Genomic DNA, 16,593 nt, shown 5'->3' with positions numbered 1-16,593 from the left:
GACTATATAAACCAGCTCACTCCTCACCCTCTCTTCCCCCCACCTCGCTTTATTTTTCTTCTTAGCGGTTATCACCACCTGCCACATTGCATATGTACTGATGTTTTCATTGTCCGCCTCCACACACCCCCCCCGACCCCCCGCTAAAATCTAGAATGGAAACTCATGAAAGCAAGGGCTATTTACAGTTCCGATCTGCCCCCTCCCACCCTCTGACCCTCCCTGCTGCTTCATTATTTCCCCCAGCGCTTGTCACCGCCTCATATATCCTTTCTCTTTTTTGTTTATGATCTGTTTCCAGCCAGCTCCACGAGGGCCGGATGTTTGTGTTTGATTCACAGCTGTATCTCAGACGCCTATTACCCTGCTCTGCACCGCGGCTGGCGCACAGGAGGCGTTCAACCCACGTTGTTGACCGGACGAAGGAAGGCGGGATCGCGAGGCCGGCTGTGCAGGTGGCCCGGGTAGAGAGGGATGAACGGCCACGCGCGTCTCCTTGGCCCGAACCCGGAGCCCGCCCCCGGCCTCCCTGGCAGGCTGGGCCGGGCAGGCAGGAGTTAAGCCGCGCGCGCGCTTCCGACCCGCAGGTGGCGCCGTCCCGCCTCGGTACCCGGCTCTGGGCGCTCCGAAGTGCGGGACAGAATAGCAGCGAGCGCGGAGCCGAAGCTCAGCCCCGACTTGTTGATCTCGCCCAGGCAGCCGCCGCTGCCGCCGCGGGAGCGGGAGGAGGAGGAGGTGGAGGAGGCTCCGCGCGGCCGCGGTCCTGTCCCCGCGCCCCCGGCACCCGCCCGCGTCCCCCGCTTCGAAGAGCGCGCCCCGGCCCCGCGGCGCCTGCAGCCCGGGCGCGTTGCCTGCCCGGCCGGGGTAGGCCCGGCCCAGCCCGGCCCCGGGACCGCCGCTGCCCACGGGCGGGGGCGCCCGGGCGGCCGGGACGATGCGCGGTCCCTGGCCCCAGGAGGCGGCCGCCCTGGGGGTGAGTGTTGGGGAGTACGGCCTTCCGTGGGGGTGCATGGGGACACGGGCAGGGGGCTTGCCTGCCGCAGCTCGGCCTGTTGGTCTGCTCGGGCTCCGTAGCTCCAGGCTGGAGGGGAGCGGGGTGGGAGGCAGGCAAGGGCTGGGGCCTGGGGGGGCGCGCGATCCCCTTTCTGGGGCTAAGGCGTGAGCCCTACATGCAGGGGGTGCTCACGGAAACCCCCCGAAATCACCAGTGCGCGGTAGGAGGATGGCACGTTTTGAAAAGGCCAGAAAATTTAGCTCATTTCCCCGCCTCCCACCTCCCCCACCCCTTCTCTTCCAAACCCGGGGAAAGGCGCAGAACCCGGAGTTATAAAAAGCCATCGCAGGAGAGGAACAAGGAGGAGGAGGAGAAGGAGGAGAAGGCGGAGGAGGAGGAGGAGGAGGAGGAGGAGGAAGAGGAGGAAGAGGAGGAGGAGGAGAAGGGGGCGGGGAAGGAGCGAGGGGCGGACGGAGCAGGCGGATCCCGAGGACTCTGCCCGCCCCTCCTGCGGTAGGGTTGGGGGCGCAGAGGGAGAGGCGAGAGCGGGCTTTTCCTCCTCGCGGCTCACCTCGTAGCTGGAGCGACCTCAGGAGATAATCTGATGTTTGAGAAGAGGGGTCGCTCCAGGACAGAGGGGCTGTTGTGCACACTCCGTCTGTTGTGACCTCGGACAGGTGGGCACCTGGAACCCCCGGAATTCCCCCAAATCTTTTAAGATTTAGAAAAAAGCCCGCTGCCATTCCCCCACCCCCAAAATCTTGATTATCTCGAGCAGGGGAAGGAAAAGAAGAGAACTCGTTAAAAAAAAAAAAAAGAAAAGAAAAAGAAAAAAAGAAAGAAGAAGAAGAAAGAAAGAAAGAAAGTTTTCATGCAGCTCCCCCTCTCTCCCCATGGTGGGGCCAGGTTCGGGACTCGATCGGGAGACCCATAAAGAAGCGAGTTTCAGCACCCTAAGGGGCGGACAGCGCCCCGGGCGGCTGGGTCGCGCCTGGGCCGCAGAAGCCGGGGGTGGGGCCTCCCGGGCTCCAGGGGCATCTCTTGGGGCCCTCTCCCCGCCCCGAGGGGCAGCCCCTCCCTCCGTCCATGGGGTGGGGCAGACTTCAGCACCGGCTGGAGGGACAGCGCCCATCCGTCCTACCCCACTGAGCTGCTTAAGCGCGGAGAAGGTCAAGGCCGGCTGGGAGCCTGGTGGAGAGGTGGGGGGCGGTGGGACAGCATGCCTAGCTCCCCGTTTGCTGACCCGCGTCTGCTTTCACTTTCTGCCTCGCAGCCGTCGGGATGGAGGTGAGAAGACGGCCGTGACGCGCGCCCGCGCGGCCCCCTGCACCCCCAGCAGCCCACAGCGCTCCCTGCCCCCCTCCCCCGCAGCAGCGGGCCTTGCCGTCGACTGACAGCGGCCTGGGGGGGCAGGGGGGGCGGGGGCGGCCGGATCAGCGATGCCGGCGGGCATGACGAAGCATGGCTCCCGCTCCACCAGCTCGCTGCCGCCCGAGCCCATGGAGATCGTGCGCAGCAAGGCGTGCTCTCGGCGGGTCCGCCTCAACGTCGGGGGACTGGCGCACGAGGTGCTCTGGCGTACCCTGGACCGCCTGCCCCGCACGCGGCTGGGCAAGCTCCGCGACTGCAACACGCACGACTCGCTGCTCGAGGTGTGCGACGACTACAGCCTCGACGACAACGAGTACTTCTTTGACCGCCACCCGGGCGCCTTCACCTCCATCCTCAACTTCTACCGCACTGGGCGACTGCACATGATGGAGGAGATGTGCGCGCTCAGCTTCAGCCAAGAGCTCGACTACTGGGGCATCGACGAGATCTACCTGGAGTCCTGCTGCCAGGCCCGCTACCACCAGAAGAAAGAGCAGATGAACGAGGAGCTCAAGCGTGAGGCTGAGACTCTGCGGGAGCGGGAAGGCGAGGAGTTCGATAACACGTGCTGTGCAGAGAAGAGGAAAAAACTCTGGGATCTACTGGAGAAGCCCAATTCCTCGGTGGCTGCCAAGGTGAGTCAGGGATCTGGGGGCTGCTGGGCTTGGGGGGGATCTGCCTGCATCCCCATATTGAGGACCACTGCTGGAGGACTCTGGCTTAGTTCCCAAAGATGAAGATTAGTGATGGGGAGGGGCTAGGACTGAGTCCCCAGAGGTGGGGACCAACCCCCTCAGACTTTTCCCATGTGGCACTGGTCACTCCATCTTTTTATTATCCAAGACGTTGTACCCCTACTTTGTTGGAGAGAAGGTTTTACAGGGACCCATAAAAAGCCACAGCAAGAAGATGGACACTAACGAATAAGAGAGAGAGCACAGAGAGACAACCGAGGCTTGTTGGGGTGGAGTAGGGTTTGGTTCCCTGTGAAGTCCCAGACCTAGGCTGGATTGAGTCACCCTGTGATTTTAATATCTCCATATTTATAACCTCACTCTGCCCCAGGAAGGGAATAAAAGCAGCTTACAGACATGCTTACAGGACATTGAGATACTGTCAGGTAGTTTAAACATAAGTAAGAAGGGACCCAGAGGGGTGGGTGTGAACCCACATGAGACATGCAGTTGGTTGTGGATGCTTGTGGGTGAGGGGTCACCCCCTGGTTATTTATTTGGTGACTTTATTTCAAGAATGGTTGGTGCAGCTTGTAAAGATGCTTCGGCTCTTGGAACAAGATGTAAATTTCAAAATAGGAGAGAAAAATGAGGCAATGTGAAAAATAAAGGAGGAGGAGGAGGAGGAGGAGGCAGGAATGAGTTTGAACACAAAGAGTGGGCCAGAGAGTCTTTGGTGCTGCTGGGTAATGGCAGGGGCTGTAGGGGACTGAGGAAGGCTTGGGGTGGGAGCCAAGGCAAGGCTGGAGGGCATTGGTTGATTAGCAACTTCTCCATGTCAGGCTGGGATTCCAGGTTGCCTGGGAGAGATGGGGCCTGTCTTCATGTGCCTGAAGTGCTGGGTGCTGGGAACAAATGATGAAACAGTGTGTCCAAGCCTGTAAAAGAGGTTGTGTGAGGTTCATGGAGAACCCAGAAAAGATAGATGATGTTGAAATCCAGCAAGGCCAAGTTGGGAAACATGGAGAGAATGTAACTGAGTGTGGGGCCTAAAAAAAGGGCTCAGGTATATAGATTTGTGGCAAAAGAAAGAGGAGAGGAGGAAGCCTAAACATCCAGCCATATCTTACTAGCTAGGGCTGGCTCCTGTCCAGCCCAGCCTTTCATTGTGGGGTCTCTGGCTCAGTTCTCACTGAAGGCCCACCTGCAGGTCCCAGTCTGAAGGGAGACTCCGTGGGGTCCTTCCTCCAGATCTGGCCACCCAAGGAGAGGCCCCTGAGAGTGGATGGAGAAGGGGTTGCTGGTAAGAGGGTGGAGGGAGCCCCCACATGTTTTTTTCATTTCCCTGTTGGCCCTAACAAGGATGTAGAGGTTCCTGGGCCTGGCTTCCTCCTCTGAGGCTGTGGCCTGTCTCTCTTCATAATCCCACCCCCGATTTTGTGTCCAAAATGCCTCCTCCTAAGACAGAGTCACTCACCCTTAATCAGCTTAGGATCAACAGACTTATTTTGCTATTTCCAGGCATGACACAGGTTCTCCCACTCCACATCCCATTTAGGCCCAAACATGACTCTCCCTCCCTGTCCTGTCCCTAAGACATGAGAACAAGGTACAGGGAATTGGATGATTTGCCCTCCCAGAGAAGAAGCAGTCACAGGGCCATGTTTTGGTCTGGCAGCAAGACCCAAGCGCTGAGGCTTGCAAGAGGTGCTGTTTGGGAATAAAGAACCTCTCCTCTCCCTTGGGTTAATCCGCTAGCAGGGACAGCCTCGTGACCTCTCCATGATCCCAGTCTGGGGCTGCCGGCTCACATTCCTGGCAGATGGACCATCTAGGATTTTCTGCAGCCAGAGCTGAAATCGGGAGGCAGGCAGGCTCACTGGCCCTCAGAATAGAAATCCTGGCTGCCAATGATCAAACACCTACTGTGTATGGAGTGTAACAACACAGCTCTGTTATTATCCCACCTTTCACAAACAGTGAGGCTGAAAGAGGTTAAGTAACTTGCCTAAGGTCACACCACAGGCAGACAGGAGTAGCCAGAAATCCAAACCGAGTGTTCTTTCCATAATGATCAAGTGCCGCAGCCTCCTCCCCAGTCTCCCGGCTTCCACTTTTGCCCCTGCAATCCATTCCCCACATAGCAGCCAAAGTGAGCTTTTCAAAATGTAAATTGGATCACATTATTCATCTGCTTAAAATCCTCCAGAAGTTTCCCATCACACTCAAAATAAAATCCAGACTTCTCATCCTGGCATATAAGGCCTGGGCAGAATCTGCCCCCCACGACCTCTCTAAGCTCATCTCTTTTGATCTCCTCTGGTTCACTCGGCTCCAGCCCCACTGGCCTTGCTGTTCCATAAACAGTCCAGGGTTTATCTGACCTCAGGACCATTGCACTTGCTGTTTCGGCTGCCTGGAATGCTCTTCCCCAGATTCCCCCTCGGCCAGCCCCTTCTCCCCCTTCCTCATTTGAGCAGGTCTCTGCTCACATTTCCCCTCCTTAGATAGACCTTCCTTGATCGCTGTTATAAACAGTTTCCCTCCCCTCACTCTCTGTTGCATCATGCAACGTCTTTCCTGCAGAGGCCTTAAACGCCATCTGAAATTATATTTGCTTCTTTGTGTTTCTCTGTTTCACACCCACAAGAATGGGAGTACCATGAATTGATTCACTGCTTGATTCCCAGCACCCATGATGGTGCCTGGCACTGAGAAGCATGTGGAATGAATGAATGAATGAATGAATGAAGCAAGCAGTCAGTCACTGTGTCTCGGGGTTTGGGAACCTGTCACCCCTTCTCACTGCCCACCTGCAACCCAGGTCCCTGTACCTCTGGCCTCCTTTCAGTCATCTGCACCTTGCCCACCCATCCCCACCCATCCCCCTAGCTTGGATGCCTTGCTTGTCAAAACAAGCAAAGCCTGTGGAAATTTCTTAGAACTCACAGAGTGACGGGACCAAATGGAGGATCATTTCTAGGTGATTTTAAGATACAAAAGTGGCCATATCTCATATGCTGAAGAGCAAGGATGTATCTGGTTCTGTGCCGCTCCCCACTTCCATAGTTTTTAGCTTTAGGTAATTTCTCCAACTTTCCAAGTCCCAACCTTCCACCTATATAATGGAGATAAAAGGCTTACCTTACAGGGTCTTCATTAAATCACATTTGTCAAAATTTTGCTCAGAGCCTAGCACATAGTAGGTGGGGATTGTTGTTATAAATGATAAGGAAAAGAGTCTTTTTTCTAGGGCTGGGTGGGCTGAGTTGCTGCAAACCCTTTCCTTCTGATAGCAGCAGTGCCAGGGAGACTGAGCTGACGCTGTTAATAATTGATGGGATGTTCTGGCAACTCGGAGACAAACCAAAGCACAGGCCCTAGGCTTTGCCATCATGGGAGTGAAAATCAAAACCCATTAGGCAAAAGGCAGTATGATTGATTCTTGTTTAGAAGATGGAGTCAGCACCATTGGTGTGACAGGGTTGCGGTGCTGGGGCTACCACGGGGCTTTGGCTTTCTCGGAAAACTTGACAGGCTTTTCTCAGCAGGAGAGACAGGGAACTGATTTGCCAGCCCAGGCGTGTCTGTGATCCCTGGGATAGTCTCAGTATTAAAACCCTGAGATAACTTCCTAATTTCCAGAGTAGCTGATGTTTGTTGTGCCCAGCACTGATTAGTGGTGCTTTATATCTGCTATCTCATTGAAATTCCTCCAACAATACAACCAGTAGTATGCCAGTTAGGGATGCTTTGGGCTGCAAGTAGCAGAATAGAAAACTCTAAGCAGCTTCAATAAGGAGGAAGATGTATCATTGAATACAATATGATGTTCCAAGGCATTTGGTTTTAGGTTGAGTAAATGGCTCAATGATGCCACCAGCATTCTAGATTCTTTTCATCTCTCTGCTCCTCTGCTCCCCAGCCCCTTCAAGTGGCTTGGTCCTCATGTTTGATGCCTCATATCACAAGATGGCAGCCCAGTTCCAACCCTCAGACATAGATTCAGTGATGTTTAACCCATGAAGACAGACATTTTCTCCTATGCTCCACTTTCTTTCTTTCTTTTTTTTGAAATGGAATCTTGCTCTGTCGCCCAGGCTGGAGTGCAGTGGCGTGATCGCGGCTCACTGCAACCTCCACCTCCTGGGTTCAAGCAATTCATCTGCCTCAGCCTCCTGCCAAGTAACTGGGATTACAGGCAGGTACCACCATGCCCAGCTAATTTTTCGATTTTTAGTAGAGACAGAGTTTCACCATGTTGGCCAGGCTGGTCTCAAATGTCTGACCTCAGGTGATCTGCCCGCCTTGGCCTCCCATAGAGCTGGGATTACAGGTGTCAGCCACAGCGCCTGGCCCACTTTCTTTTTTTTTTCTGAGAGGAAACCCTTTCCCAGGAGCACCCTAGCAGACTTCTTCCCGTTGGCCAGGACAGGTCACATGCTCATGCTCTAGCTATGGGGGGACCTGAGAAAGCAAGTGTCTGGCATTTTCAGATGAGAGAGGGAATGGATTTGATGAGTGGTATGAAGACTTTTACAGAAGAGGAAATGGAGGCTCTGAGAGGTGAAGTTACTTGCCTGAGCCCACACAGCTACGTTCTCAGTGGATATTTGTCAAAGGAATGAAAATGGTAGAGCCAAGGTTTGAACCCAAGTTCGTCTGGTTCCCAAGCCTGTGTTTCTAAATCCTGGTCCTTGGGTGGATCATTTTAGCTCTCTGAGGTTCAGTGAATTCATCTGCCCAATGGTGATAATAGTCATAGCTCCCTTTCAGGGCTCTTTTGATGATTCAATGAGATTTTAGATATGAATGTAATTTGTAAATGGAAAGTACTTTATAAGCATGAAGTATTGTATTCAAAAGTGGGAGTGGCCTTTATTTATTTATTTTTAATTTTTAAACTTTTTTCAGAGACAGGCTCTCACTCTGTCACCCAGGCTGGAGTGCAGTGGTGCAGTCAGAGCTCACTGTAACCTCAAACTCCTGGGCTCAAGTGATCCTCCTGCCTCAGCCTCCTGAGTAGCTGGGACTACAGGTGCACACCATCACTCCTGGCTATATTAAAAAATTTTTTTTGTGGAGACAGGGTTTTGCTACATTGCCCTGGCTGGTCTCAAACTCCTGGGCTCAAGCGATCCTCCCATCTAAGCCTCCCAAAGCACTGGGATTAAAGGTGAGAGCTATCATGCCCAGCTTAGAGTGGCCTTTATTTAGGAACAGTGGTCAATATTTTTCCCATCACAGACTTGATTAAGAATCAGCTCTGAAGTCCAATAGATAAGGTTGATTTCTTGTCTCCTTTGCTTACCATGAATATGACCTTAGGCAAGCCCCTTTCCTGCTCTGAGTGTCATTTTCCTTATCTAGGAAATGAGAATTGTAACAGAGGCAACCATGAAGGGCTGTTAGGAGATGCCCCTAATGCAAAGAGCCCAGCCCAGTGCCCAACTCATGGGAAGCACTCAGTAAGTGGCAGCAACAATGATTAGTGTTATCACGGAATTCCTCTGCTCCAGCTACATGTCTCTAGTGTAATGAGGTTCCAGCTTCCTTGACTGAGCCACAAGGATCTGTGTATTATCATCAAAAGCAATGCGGGAACCAACTCAGAATCCATGGGGCCCCTTCAGTGTGATGAGTCATCGGCTTAGGCTCCTGCTGGCCCCAGCTTGGTCAACCCAGATGCCTGTTTTTATCCTGGCAGATAATATGCCAGCAATTCTGAATTCTGATTGTGGGATTGTGGCTTTGAATCCAAGCCCAGCCTTGTCCTAGCTGTGGACTTTGGCCAATTTGCTTCACCTCTCATCGCTTCCATTTCCTAATCTGTGAGGGTGATAATAAAACCTACTCCACAGGGTTGCCTGAAGGATGAAGGATGATAGTGCGTGATTAGTGTTGAAGCTGTGCCTGAGAAATCCCACATCCCCACAGGATAAAGAAACCCAGAGACCCAGGATGCTCCAGTGACCTGCTGAGGATCACACAGCCCATCATAGCCTTTCAAACCCCCTGAGAGACCAGCTGCTAAGAAATGATCCTGGTCAAACATCCTGGAGTAACAGAAAGATCCCTGAGCCTCAGTGGGTACTGGTGGCGGGGCCAGAAAGGCCTGGGCATGGCCCCTGATCTTTCGCCGACTTGCTGTGTGAATGTGAAATGCTAGGAAGAAAAAGGGCTGGTCAGATGAGCAGGTTGGCCAAAGCTTAACTAACTGCAAGAGAAGAAGCATGCATTAGGCACCAACTCCACACCCAGCACTTTGTGTACTTCCCGTACTTGATAACATCATCAGGGTGGGAAGCGCTTGACCTTAGCGCTGGATTGCCCCAGTTCAGAGTTTGGCTCCTCTACTCACTAACCATGTGATTTGGGGTCAACCATTGCAGCCCTCTGTGCCCTGGTTTCTTCAGCCAACAGCAGTTTTGGGGCAATCACTGTGCCTGCCTCATTGGATTGAGTTACATGTGTTAATGTATGCAAAGCACTTAGACTAGGGCCTGGTATGTAGAAAGCCCTCAATAACTGTTGGGATTTTTTTTTTTTTTTAACTGTCCTCTCATGTAATCCTCCTGACAATCCTGCAAGATGAATAAGCTCCTTTTCAAAAAATTGCTCTTATAAAATGATACCTGCTCATTGTAAAGTTAGAGGCTTTCTCTGGCCACTGGAGTCCAGTAAAGGCAGGGCACTAACACCCCAGCAGGAACTAGTGGGATACTCACCTGCTGGCTGATGGGGAAGGTGTGTGTGTGCTTCTCCCCTGGCTGGGGGTGTAACTCAGAGGTGTGTGTTCTACACCGGTCCCCAGAGCAGCTCCAGTTGCTCACAGCAATTACTTGCTTGATAACAGACCCTGTTTGACCTCTTTCCTGTCCCTGTCTCAGGTTCCCTCTCCCATTCCAGAGTTTTCTGGGATCACTTATCACATAAGCCACTTGTATTCAGAATCTTGTCTTAGGATCTGGTTCTGTGGAAACCAACCAAAGCTCTGTGGGACACATTATTTATTCAGAATGACGTGGTGCTGTATTATAGACAACCCCCCCTCCGATAGAGACAACCTCTTTTGGGGGTTGTCGTAAAAGGAGAAATTCAAGGTCTGGCAGAGCACAGTCAGCCTCATCTCCGTCACCTAGATAAAATGAAAACCACAGCGGTAGCAGCAACAGCTAACACTGAGTGCTTACAATGTGCGTCCCTGGCACAGTGCAAAGGGCATTAAATGCCCCATCACATCTGATTTTCACAGCCCCCCCGTAAGAGAGGGATAGCTATCCTCATCTTATAGCTGTGGAAACTGAGGCTCAGAGAGGGGAAGTATCTGGCCCACGGTCACACAGTGAATGGAAGGCTGGGACAGATCCCACCCAGGACTCTCTGACTGCCCAGCCCACGACTTTGATCTCTGTGTTGTATGACTGACCTTCAGAAAGTGAGAAGCAAGATCCCAGCGTTCCCTTCTCACGATGGGGCAGTGCTGAGGGGTGAGAGATTTGTCCAGAATTGCCCAGACTTGAGGGTGTTCCTAGCTCTGGATCTAGGATGACTTTACCCCCAAAGGCTCCTGGATGGAACTATGGGAAACATAGATTTAGCATTAAGCATTATTTTAATAGATAAACTAAATGCATAAGGTCCTACCTTCTCCCAGAGGTGAAATCATCTTGATTTTGGTGTCTCCTGCAGGAGTGAGCATGACTAGCTGGGGCCAGAGACGGGAGGAATCTCTCAGCCCCCATATTGGGAGTGGGCGGGGTAGCAGCTAGAATTCTTATGTTAATATCCAGGGTGCCAATGCTCCTTAAATGTTTTCTCTGATGACATAAATAACAAATAAGACATAATGTTGCCATCTGAGACACACTTCTGTGGACCCGGGTACAGGCCTGTGTTCAAATTCCACCTCCTCTGCTACCTGGCTGTATGAGCCCCCAAAGCCCCCTCTCTGATACTGGGAGGTGGGGATAATACCTGGGGCACACCTCACAGAGTAGCGCTTCTCCACGCTGGCTGCACATGAGGATCACCTGGGCTTTGCAAAATACTCATGCCTAGGCCCCACAATTGAAACTCACCCCCAAATGGTTTCTTTTTAGTTCTGGTAAAATACATGTAATATGAAATTTGCCATCTTAACCATTTTTAAATGTATAGTTCAGAAAATATATTCACATTGTTGTCCAAACAATCTCCAGAACTTTTTCATTTTGCAAAACTGAAACTCTGTGCCCATTAAATGCTGTCTCCTGGGCCCACCTCCTAGGCCCTGGCAACCCCCCTTCTACTTTCTGTCCCTTTGAACTCAACTGTTCTAGGTGCCTCATATGAGTGGAATCATACAGTATTTGTCCTTTTGTGACGGGCTTATTTCACTTATCATAATGTCATCCAGCTTCGTCCATGTTGTAATTTGTCAGAATTTCCTTCCTTTTAAAGACTGAATAATTTTCCATTTATGTATACACTAGGTATTGTTTCTCCATTCATCCATCGACAGACACGTGGTTGCTTCAACCTCTTGGTTATTGTGAATAACGCTGCTATTCACATGGGGTACAGGTATCTCTTAGAGTTCATGCTTTCAATTCTTCTCGGTATGGATAAGCAGCGACCGACTAGAATTTTTAAAAATTCTTTTGGGTATATACCCAGAAGTGAAATTGCTGAATCATATAGTAATTCTATTTTGAAGTTTTTGAAGAACTGCTGCACTGTTTTTCATAGTGGCTGTACCATTTTACATTCCCACCAATGGTGTACAAGAGTTCCAATTTCTTCCTATCCGTATGAGTCCATTTTGCATTGCTATAGAGAAAAACCTGAAGCTGGGTAATTTATAAAGAAGAGAGTTTTATTTTGTCTCACAGTTCTGCAGACTGTACCAGAAGCATAGTGCTGGCATCTGCTTCTGATAGGGCCTCAAGAAGCTTACAGTCATGCAGAAGGCAAATGGGGAGCCCGCGTGTCACACGAAGAGAGAGGGAGCAAGAGAGAAGCCAGGCCTTTTTAAACAAGCGGATCTCACATGAACTCATTACCGCAGGGAGGGCATTAAGCCATCTGTGAGGGATCCACCCCCATGACCCAAAGTCCTCCCACTAGGTAGGCAGGCCCTTCTTCCAACATTGGGGATCACATTTCAACATGAGATTTGGAGGGGACAAATAGCCACTATATCAACATCCTTGTCAATGCTTGCTATTTATTTACTTTTTTATTTAGTAGCTATCCAAATGGGCATGAGGTGGTATCTCATTGCAGTCTTGGTTTGCATTTCCCTGATGATTAGTGATACTGAGCATCTTTTCATGTGTTTTTCAGCCATTTGTATACACTAACACCCCCTTATCTGGATGCCTAAACCTCAGATAGTACCAAACCCTATATATTCTCTGTTTTTTCCTACACATACATACCTATGGTAAAGTTTAGTTTATAAATTAGGCACGGTAAGAGATCAACAAGAAAAACTAATAATAAAATAGAAAAATTACAACAAAACACTATAATAAAAGTTATGTGAAAGTGGTCTCTCTTTCTCAAAATATCTTATTGTATGTAATATTTTTGGACCACAGCTGACTGCAGGTAACTGAAACCTTGGAAAGTGATATTGCTGATAAGGGGGGATTACTGTATTTTCTTTGGAGAAATGTCTACTCAAGTACTTTGCCTCTTTTAAAATTGAGTTTTTTTGTTGTTGTTATTGAGTTGTAAGGATTCTTTGTATATTCTGGATAGTAATCCCTAAAAAGATATACGATTTGCATATATTTTCTCCCACTCCATAGGTTGTCTTTGCACCCTATTGATTGTGTGCTTCAATACACAGACGTTTTTTGTTTTGTTGAAGACCAAGTTGTCTGTTTTTCTTTTGTTGCCTGTGTTTTGGTATTATATTCAAGGAATCTTTGGCAATAGGGGGAAATCATAAAGCTTTTCCCCTAAGTTTTTCTGAGAGTTTGATAGTTGCAGGTCTTACTTTTAGGTCTTTGCATGTGATGTGTAAGATAAGGAACCAATTTCATTCAATTGCCTGGGATATCCCCAACTTCCCCACACCGTTTGTTGCCCTGGGTGATTCTGCACATGGCCAGGAACCCCAGCCACAAAAGACAACATGGGATGGCGGGGATCAGAGGTGCTAAGCTGTGGAGCACCACGTGCAGTGCTGGGAACAGAGGGAGTCGCCATCTGGGGCAGCTGCTGTTATCATTGTTGCCGGGATAAGGGGCAATCTCTGACACACCCAGCATGGCTCATCCCTTCCTCTTCCACTCAGGACAGCTTGGCAGAATGCAAGTGAGAGAGTGAGATCCAAGTGTGAGTGACATGTGTCCAGGTTGTGGCCACTTCTTGCCACCCCACTGCTGCCTTCCTGATCCTATCCTCTCCCTCCTGGACCATTGCAGGAGCCTCCAGTCCCATCTGCTGCCTCCAGCCTCCCATCCCCAGTCTCGTTTCCATACACAGCAATGCACGCCCCTGCTCAAAACCCTTCTATGGCTCCTGCCTCACTCAGAGAAAAAGCCCAACTCCTCAGTCCCACTTACAAGGCCCATGATCTGGCATCTTTCCCCTTTTCCCAGCACCCTTACAGCCTCCTTCCCTACCACTCTCCCTCTCCATCACTCCGTTGCACCCAAAGTGGCTTCCTTGCTGTTCTAGGCACCCTCCCACCTCAGGGCCTTTGCACTTACTGTCCATCCCTTCTGCCTGGTACGGTCTTCCTGCCGATGCCACAAGACTCACCCCTCACATGTTCAAGTCTCAGCTCAAATGTCATCTCAGCAAGGCCATCCTTGACCACCACATATAAAATAGCACTGTTCATTCCCCATGGCTGCTTTATTTGTCTCAACCTGACATGTAATTACCTAATTACATGATTCCTTTCTCTCTTTCCCACTTTGATGTAAGCTTCAAAGGGCAGGGATTTTGTGTGCTTTGTCCACTGTTGTGTCTTCAGTGCCTGCCATAGAGCAGGCATGAAATACATGCGTTGAATAAATGAATGAATGATGTTATCCTAGAGATAACTGAAAATAATAATTGATGAAAAAGGAATTTGTTTACAAACTTTGGGACTTTCACTCTTATTACTAACACATTGCTAGAAGTCTGACTCTCAGCTGCTTCTGCCAGGCTCTGGATGAAGAATGTGTCTGGTTTTTCAACCACAGCCCAGTTTCTCAACCTCAATGTCTCATCCCCTTTGGGGATGGAGAATTCTTTGCTGTGGGGCTGTCCTGTGCATTGGAGGATGTTTAGCAGTGGAGAATGGGCATTAGAGAAAGAGGGGATGAGCCGCTGCCAGGAGGATATTGCATTATTCCAGGCAAGAGAAGAAAGACGACAGCCCAGAAGAGGGTGGTGGCAGGGAAGTTCGGTGGAAAGTGGCTGGACTCTGGATATAAGGTGTGGAGACAGCTCCTGGGAAGCCACAACGCCCCTGCGTCCACCAGTGGTCACAGACCCTCAGGCTGTGCAATGGGTCTTAAGCCCTAGCCTTTTTTTTAGCTGTGAGTCCTTGGGTCACGTGGCTGTTTCCTCATCTGTAAAATGGACCTAATCATAGCATGTACCTCATAAGGAGATTGTGAGGATTCGATAATTATGGCAAATAACAATAACAGATACATAATGCCCAACAGGTCAATAACAAGCTTCTATTATCATGACTGGTTGTGTATATTCATTCAGTGGAATTTATTGAGCACCTACTATGTGCCAAGCACTGTGCTGGGTGCTGGGAAACACAGTAGAGATCAAAACAAAGATCCCAGCTCTCGTGACACTGATATTCCAGTAGGAGAAGGAGCAAGACCATTAAAAAATAAACATAGCTACTCATTGGACCAAAACAACCATGAAAAAGAAATCACGAGACTGTAAGACCATCAGGGAAAGAAAGATGAACGCTAACTGAATATTTGATGTTACTGAGGGAATGAATGCTCTGTTTTGAGATGTGATAAAGCTATTACGACTATGTTTTAAAATCTTTATCTTTTAGATACACATACTGAAGTGTTTATGGATGAAATAAGAGATCAGATAATTATGTAATTTTTTTTTTTTCTTTTTGAGACAGAGTCTTGCTCTGTCACCCAGGCTGGAGTGCAGTGGCTCAATCTCGGCTCATTGCAACCTCTGCCTCCCAGGTTCAAGCAATTCCCCTGCACCAGCCTCCCAGGTAGCTGGGATTACAGGCACCTGCCACCACGCCCAGCTAATTTTTTTGTATTTTTAATAGAGATGGGGTTTCACCATGTTGGCCAGGCTGGTCTCAAACTCCTGACCTCAAGTGATCCACCCACCTCGGCCTCCCAAAATGCTGGGATTACAGGCGTGAGCCACCGTGCCTGGCCTGATATAATATTTTGGATGGCACTGTGGAGAAAGTTCTGCAGGGAAGGAGGGGAGTGCTGGGGCTTAACCAGGCTGGTCAGGAAAGGAGAAGGTGCCAAGTAAGCAAAGACCTGCAGAAACGGAGGGAGACAGGCATGTGGGCATGTGGGGGAAGAGTGCTCTGGGTGGAGAGAAAAGCAGTGCTAAGGCCCTGGGACAGGAACATGCCTGGGGCACTCAAGGAACATTCAGGTGTCAATGTGGTTGGAGCAGTGTGCCGCACGCAGAGGAGTAGAAGGAGGTGAGATCAGAGGTGCGACCTTGTGGGTCACTGCTGAACTCTGACCCTTCCTGGGAGCCTCTAAGCCCCGAAATAGGCTCCATGCTTCCAGCCTTTCCCATCCAGTTCAACCTCTGCAGAGCAGCCAGAGCCATCTTTCTCAAATGCAGTCTGCTCAACTTCATCATCCCCTTCCCAAAACTTCCATAGTTCCCACTGCCCCAGGATAGTCCACGCTTCTTAGCCTGGCTTTCAGCATCCCAGCCCAACTCTCCACTTTCATCTCCTCCCCGTCCCTTCTTCAGACACCTTCTGTGATCACCACACTAACCTTTCTGCATTCCCCAAATACTCCAGTCTTCCTCAGCGCTGGTCACCCTCTTGCCCAAGCTGTTCCTCTGCCTTGCACCCATTTCTTCCTCTTCTCTGCCTGCAGCCTCTTTCTTTCCACCTTCAAGGCCCAGCTTCCCCACCACCTCCTCTGTGAAGCCTTCTTTAACCATCCCCCGCCCCCCTACCACCACCTACACTTCCCTTCAGGCAGCACTGACTACTCCCTCCTCTGTGCACCGGAAACCTGACGTTCATACCTTCCTCGCACAAAACATTATGAAGATTCACTTGTGGGTTGTTCTGTGGATGCCAGGCCTGGCCCACAGAGAGACAGGGAAGCTTAAACGTGCAGGCTATGCAGGCTGACTGCCTGGGTTCAAATCCCAGCTCAGCCACTTTTGAGCTGTGTGCCCTTTGGGGAATTATATAACTTCTCTAGGTTTCAGTGTCCTGATCCGTAATTTGGAAAGCCTCATAACAACCAGGGTTGTTGGGCAAATTCTATATGAAACACTTGAGCCGTGCCTGGCACTCAGCAGATGTTCAGTATATTTCACTATTACTATTGTCATTGCGGGTAGGTG

At 50.4% G+C, this 16,593-nt stretch overlaps 1 protein-coding gene across 1 annotated transcript in view; it reads left to right on the top strand.

Annotated features, from left to right (window-relative positions):
* Nucleotides 1–458: 458 nt before the first annotated feature.
* KCNB1 (potassium voltage-gated channel subfamily B member 1) overlaps nucleotides 459–16,593 on the top strand; it is a 115,697-nt gene continuing 99,562 nt past the window's right edge. Inside the window, exons 1-2 of the mRNA XM_033186694.1 lie at nucleotides 459–973; nucleotides 2,268–3,000. Of these exons, the coding sequence (XP_033042585.1) occupies nucleotides 2,434–3,000 (567 nt within the window). The 5' untranslated portion in view covers nucleotides 459–973; nucleotides 2,268–2,433. The remainder of the gene's footprint in view (nucleotides 974–2,267; nucleotides 3,001–16,593) is intronic.

This window comes from Trachypithecus francoisi, unplaced genomic scaffold, assembly GCF_009764315.1.
Source record: "Trachypithecus francoisi isolate TF-2019V2 unplaced genomic scaffold, Tfra_2.0 Lachesis_group21, whole genome shotgun sequence".
In the NCBI taxonomy this organism is placed as follows: domain Eukaryota; kingdom Metazoa; phylum Chordata; class Mammalia; order Primates; family Cercopithecidae; genus Trachypithecus; species Trachypithecus francoisi.
This window is presented reverse-complemented; position numbering and strand designations above follow the sequence as displayed.